The sequence below is a fragment of the Acanthopagrus latus genome, chromosome 6 (genome assembly GCF_904848185.1).
Source record: "Acanthopagrus latus isolate v.2019 chromosome 6, fAcaLat1.1, whole genome shotgun sequence".
NCBI classification, from domain to species: Eukaryota; Metazoa; Chordata; class Actinopteri; order Spariformes; family Sparidae; genus Acanthopagrus; species Acanthopagrus latus.
The window spans coordinates 2,031,136-2,038,015 of NC_051044.1; the positions used below are offsets into that span (position 1 = coordinate 2,031,136).

General features: G+C 37.0%; 1 protein-coding gene across 1 annotated transcript; it reads right to left on the reverse strand.

The window, feature by feature from the left end:
- On the reverse strand, window positions 1-5,027 carry LOC119020571 (butyrophilin-like protein 10). Its single transcript, XM_037099987.1, has 6 exons — window positions 4,642-5,027; window positions 3,490-3,810; window positions 2,467-2,745; window positions 2,216-2,296; window positions 1,783-1,818; window positions 1-1,313 (listed from the first exon to the last, which is right to left on the reverse strand). Exons 1-6 carry the CDS (start codon window positions 4,706-4,708, stop codon window positions 1,237-1,239), a joined length of 861 nt encoding a protein of 286 aa, XP_036955882.1. The 5' UTR covers window positions 4,709-5,027; the 3' UTR covers window positions 1-1,236.
- Between the last annotated feature and the right edge of the window lie 1,853 nt (window positions 5,028-6,880).

A 6,880-nucleotide genomic window follows, 5' to 3' on the forward strand; every position in this document is an offset into this window, starting at 1 on the left:
TTTTGGGTTAATTCAGTTTATTAAAGTGAGTAACGAGTGCTGACAGGCTTCATGTTCAGTCTGATACACAGTTCAACTGATCAGTGACAAAAATGTCTTTGTCCACAAACTGTGTTTTATTAAACCAGAAACAATATGATTGTTATTTTAACTTGTTTTCATAAAATAAACACAAAAATGTATTTTAAATGTATTTAAAATTATTTGAATTGAAAAGATGGACCTTTGTCTTCAGTCTTTCATAACAAATTTCAAAACTGGCTAAATTAAATCAAAACACAGAGTAAAAAACAACATAAATTAAAAAAAGTAAAATAAATCCAAAATCATCCTGCACAGATAATAAGGGACTGATTGACTTTTAAAGCACCACCAGTGATTTTCACTGTTCACACAGATGCAGCTTCATTCAGGAACATTTTCATGTTGCAGCTCGATGCAGAAACAGAGACAGCTGAGCGTCTGCAGAGGATCAGAGCCGCTGCAGCTGGAAGTTAAACTATAACTTCTTGTTTTATATTTACACTGAAACACATTATTCCTGTATGAATACACAAATATATACACATATGTAACAATTTTGGTTAATAACACTAAAACAATAAATCCAAATGTATAATACCAAACAAGCTTGAGAAAAGTTTCACGGTGTTTATCTCCAAAAGGAGCATCGAACAAGTCAGAAAATCAATTATTGATCTGAATAAAATCAATTGGGCGACAAAACAAGGTCCTGATTTCTACAATCCACCTGCACATCAAAAACCTTTTGAAAACCAACAAAATGTGTAAAAGCAGAATTTCCTCCAACACGTAGTTCTGATGACAGTTGATGATGAATGTATATCTGCCAGGCACTGAGGTTTTAATATCTTCTATTCCAGATTTAATTTTCTGTTTAACTTCTTCTATAATAAAATCACCACTCAGAACATCAGTGTTATCTGATGAAGCTTCCTGTAAACACTCTTTAACTCCTTCAGACACAAAACTGTTTCTTCTGTTATCTTTAATTGATCCAGATGTAGTTTTGTCCTTTTAAAGGCACCACATGATTTAATTATATTCTATATACACACATGATATATTTTTAATACAGCCCAAGAACCAGGATCTTCAGGTGAGACAATCACCTGATTCAGGGTTTGGTTTCACTCTTTGACCTCTTGGAGATAATTAAATATTTATATTGGAAACAATAATTATGATGATCCGTAAAATCTGTAACTCAGGTACTCAGGCCAACACATGCACAGGTACACAGACCCGATGTTCACTTGGAAGACCGTATTTCTCTCGTGGGTCACAGAGAACTGCAGAACACAAACGTATGCATTACGTAGAGTCGAGCTTTATATTAAACAGAACAGATTTTGCTGGACAACAAAAGATTTTAATGTTTGATTCATCTTTCAAACAGTCAGTGATGGAGAGTGACAGATTGATCTGACTGGTTTCAGTCGGTGTGTTTTAAAGACTCTGAACTCGACACCAAACACAAATCCTGTTAAATCTCTGACTCACATTAATGATGTCATGATCTCAGCTTCCATCACTTCCTGTCAGGATTATTATAAACATCTATTTCAAGACTGAACTGTTAATAATGATCACTGAGCAATCACAGCTCAACCACTTGAGTTAGAGTAGAGAACTGAATGATCTAAATAATTTATATTAAACAGTTTTTAACAACAAACTTCTTTGGTGACTGTCAGCAGTTTTGAAGAGGTGGAGTAAATGTAATTTTATACAAACCACCATTGTCGAGAGGAGACTTACCTGACAGTGTTGTGCGATACCTTATCCATAGTAAACCTGCAGCACAAAATAAAAGTAAACATTAAACACAGAAAGTCGACTTTTATATGACACAGAAATGATTCTGGTGATTTTAATGTTTGTTTCATCTTTTAAAAGTCTGTTTTAAACAATAAAGAATGGAGAGTGAAAGTTGGTCTGAACGGTTTGTATGGAACAGTGGAATCAATCAGCCATCAGTCTGTCTGTGACAGAAAGCCACACTGGTAAGAGTATTACTTAAAATGCTGAACTGTCCCTTTAAAGGTTACAGCCCGACATATTCAGAAGTATTAAACTTACAGATCTGAATCTGAAGCAACAAAAACAAACGTGATTGTATCACACGATGTATCTGTAATGTTGATGTCTGCACAAGATCGACACGTTGGTGTAATACAGGATATAAACTTACAAAAAAGCAGTGAAAGTGCTAAAAGCACAGAAAGGAGTGAAGATATCACCATCAACAGCATCGCGTGTCTGGATAAGTTCTCTGAAACACATCACAGACAGTTCATGTGAAACTCTGAACGCCACAGCATATCATGTACGTTAACCTGAATATAGACTCGACCGGAACAACATTTAAATGTTAATCTAATAACACGCGAACACGAACATGAAAATTCTTTGATGACTCAACCATCATGAAATTAATCTCACCGTTTAACTGCACGAAGGTCTCAGAATAAGTCTGATGGTTTATGTCCTCCTGAGTGACCACACAGCGGTAGCGTCCTGTCTGGGTCACAGTGATGTTCAGGGTGATGCTGTAGCTGCTTCCTCTCTCTGAGACATGAGGCTCCTCAGCAGGAAGGATGTTTCCAGAGCTGTCCTTCCACTCCACTTTAGGTTTTGGAGAAGCTCCTCGAACTTCACACTGCAGCAGTGACCTGTCCTGTGTTTCATCAAGCGTGGTGACGTACGGCTTTGGAGATGCAGCTGTGGACATCATATAAACATCAGCTTATCAAGGGCAGAACAGCATTTACTACTGGACTGTGAGACACGAAGTATAACTGAGGCTCCAGTGATGTAATCATGTTGTTTTTATCCTTCACTGACTGAAACACACTGTGTTATAGAGAGAAGACAGCAGAGAAGCAGAGAGACACACTGTGAGGCTCACACTAGATTTACTACCAGCTTTGCGTCACTACAATGTTGGAAGTGACACAAATGAACAATGTTTAACTTCTCTCCATCCTGCCTGCAAAACTCCATCCATCAGATTTCACATCAACCACAGACTGTTGATCCACAGACACACAGAGTTCAGGAGGAGAGAAAGCTGCCCGGCTCTTCTGTCTGCTGTGACGATCATCTCACCAAACATCTTTGTTTATGACGCAGCAGATGATGGTGGTGTCGCACGTATACTTTACAGTATAGTTCTTTTGAACTCAACACAGTCACACTCTTCACTCGTGCAGTCAGGAGTGAACAGTGTGAACAGGAGAGGCTGAGCAAACAGTCCTGGGTTTTACTGACCTGTGTCTAAAATGGTAATCCTGACAATGATCCCTATTATTTTTAAAAAAATATATAAGTAATTTGATTACATTTTTTTGTAATGAACAGATTACACTTACCTTTTTTGTATCCTAATACAAAGTTCTGTGTACTGTGTTACTCCCCGAGCCTGCCTGTCATACAGAACATTACCTGTTTAATGAAAATACTCACCGACAACAAGTTCAATGTTGAAGGTTTGACTCGGCTGAAGACGTGGAAAAATGCATCTGTAGCTCCCGCTGTCGGCCATCTTTGTATTATTGATCTTTATGGAGGCGTTGCCGTTCTTCAGTTGATCTTGAAAATGTGAGACTCGACCTCTGAACTGCTCATCTTGACCTGGGAAGCCGTTATTGGAATGAAGGCCTGAATCATAAAAGAACACCTCCTTCTTATCTTTCTTCCAGTCAAACAGTTTTCCTGTGAGGTCCTCTGTGCTGATCAAACAGGGTAAAACAGCATCACTGTCTTGTTTCACGACCACTCTGACACCTGGACCGGAAACATAAAGTAAATGTGATCATTACAATTCAAACAAGTGATCAAATTACTTATGTCTATAAATGTTCCTCCACATCACAGGCTGCAGGCTGACAGAACCTCACACTGTCCAAAGAGATATTCACCACGCTGGACAACCTGCAGCCTTTCTTTACACTCTGACTTCTGACTCAGAGAGTTTACACTTTAGAAACATCTGCATATTATCACACACACCATTATTAACACAACACAGACACATTTCTCTACATTAACAACAGTTTGAGGGCCCCAAAATCTACCCTGGTGTTTCCATACATTCCATACATTTTTATAAAAGATGAAGAAATGAAACAGGAAGGAAGGAAGGAAATGATTACAGGAAGAAGTTAATTATTCATTATTAATTTTTTTTATACATTTATTTATTTTGTTTTATATGTTTATATATTTCTTTGTTTATTAATTGATTGATTCCTTGTTGACAGACTGACTTAATGAATATGAACTCACCTTCTTTACCTTTATTTTGAAATAAGCTGTTTTTACCGTAATGCCTGGTATATAAACGAATCGCAAATTAACGTGGTTTGTGTGTGAAGCGCAGTCAGCAGGCGAAAGTGAAACTGAGTCGTACAGATTAAAGCTGAAATAAAACAAAGTTGATTAATGGAGTCGACACAAAAGATACAGAGGAGAATTAAGCGGAATTAAATAATAAATAAAGTATCGACCAAACATCCAGTGGTGCCTTTTATAAACAATACGATGGTGGACAAACATGTAACTGTTAGGCTAACGTTGATGTGAACGCTACAGATCGTGACTTTTCTGCTTTCTTACCATTTTGTCCAAGTGTTACTGTGCACAGAGTCAGCAGACAGAAACAGAGATCCAGAGATGTTCTCATGTTGGGGCTGAAGTTGGAGGACGAACCTCACAGAACTTCTTCCTCAGAGTTTTAGCAAACGAGAAGCTAACCTGCTGCTAACTGTCGTCAAACACAGATTTACAGTCCAACGTCCAAACAAAGTGTCCGCGGGCCGCTGCTGAGCACCAACCAGTCCAGTTTAACGTTAATCCCGCCAGTCAGTGCGTTGATGTTCAGTAGATTAACGTAATAAGGCCTCGACACGCCGATGTGTTTGTCAACATTTAACTTCTGTGCTGCAGGAAACTGTCGCGCGGTGACCGGAAACTGACTTCCGCATGTGACGTGACGCTGAGCTCTGCTACCTGCACCTGAGCTCTGCGGTGTTATCACCGCATCTACTAATGTCACCTCGGGTTTGGCAGATTACTGTGCTGCTGTATTTAGGATATCTGGACATTTTGTTCAAAGGAACTGACAGATTTATGTAGTTCTGTGTGTATTTATGTAGTTCTGTGTGTATTTATGTAGTTCTGTGTAGTATTTACGTAGTTCTGTGTGTATTCATGTAGTTCTGTGTAGTATTTATGTAGTTCTGTGTGTATTTATGTAGTTCTGTGTGTATTTATGTAGTTCTGTGTGTATTTATGTAGTTCTGTGTAGTATTTATGTAGTTCTGTGTGTATTTATGTAGTTCTGTGTGTATTTATGTAGTTCTGTGTGTATTTATGTAGTTCTGTGTAGTATTTATGTAGTTCTGTGTAGTATTTACGTAGTTCTTTGTGTATTTATGTAGTTCTGTGTGTATTTATGTAGTTCTGTGTGTATTCATGTAGTTCTGTGTAGTATTTATGTAGTTCTTTGTGTATTTATGTAGTTCTGTGTGTATTTATGTAGTTCTGTGTGTATTTATGTAGTTCTGTGTAGTATTTATGTAGTTCTGTGTGTATTTATGTAGTTCTGTGTGTATTCATGTAGTTCTGTGTAGTATTTATGTAGTTCTTTGTGTATTTATGTAGTTCTGTGTGTATTTATGTAGTTCTGTGTGTATTTATGTAGTTCTGTGTAGTATTTATGTAGTTCTGTGTGTATTTATGTAGTTCTGTGTGTATTTATGTAGTTCTGTGTAGTATTTATGTAGTTCTGTGTGTATTTATGTAGTTCTGTGTGTATTTATGTAGTTCTGTGTAGTATTTATGTAGTTCTGTGTGTATTTATGTAGTTCTGTGTAGTATTTATGTAGTTCTGTGTGTATTTATGTAGTTCTGTGTGTATTTATGTAGTTCTGTGTAGTATTTATGTAGTTCTGTGTGTATTTATGTAGTTCTGTGTGTATTTATGTAGTTCTGTGTAGTATTTATGTAGTTCTGTGTGTATTTATGTAGTTCTCTCACATCTAGAAGTTATTTGTGCCACAGATCTTGTTAGAAATATCTTCAGAGCTGTTTTGGTCATTTTGACAGCAGATTTTCCCAACAATGAATATTTTAATTTCCTTGAAACTTTAGTATGTGAACGTTTTGCTATTCATCATATATATAAGAAAATCAAACAAATTACATCACTTCTTTATCATTATAATAGCTCAGCAGCAACAACAACAGAACTCGTCCCATCAAGTTAACAACCTTTTTAATTTCCTCTAACAAAAGACTCAAAATAATTACAGCTACAGCAGCCAGATTTTCAAAATAAAGCACATATCCTGAAGCTGTGTCTCTTCTTCACACTCTGCTTGGCACTGGAGGTTTTAAATTATCGGGCAGCTAGCAGATGTATTTATGTTGCACTTGTGCACTTTATCTAAAGGTGTCGCTGCTGATCTGTCCGTCAGGTGCTGGAGTTTGTATGTTTTTAATGAGTTTGTGGTTTCTCGTCTGTGCGCTCACCAAAACAAAATCCTGTCAGTCATGCTGATGGCAATAAAGTTCTGAATCTTTCAGTGCTGCTTGAACACTGACGCATCAACATTAACATCTAATAATGTCACATAACATCAGATATCAGTCACAAGAGACATTTTACTGCAGAACGTATTTTTATTTTTGAGTTTAATCTGCTATAAAACTTCTGTTCCATCACTTTAACTCAGCAGAGTTGTGTGAGTACTTTTACCGAAGTAAAGGATCTGAGTACTAAGTACCAAAGAGTTCACTGTACAATAACTTCATAATGCTGCTGTCTTAAGTTTTAACATGATTATTATTTAAC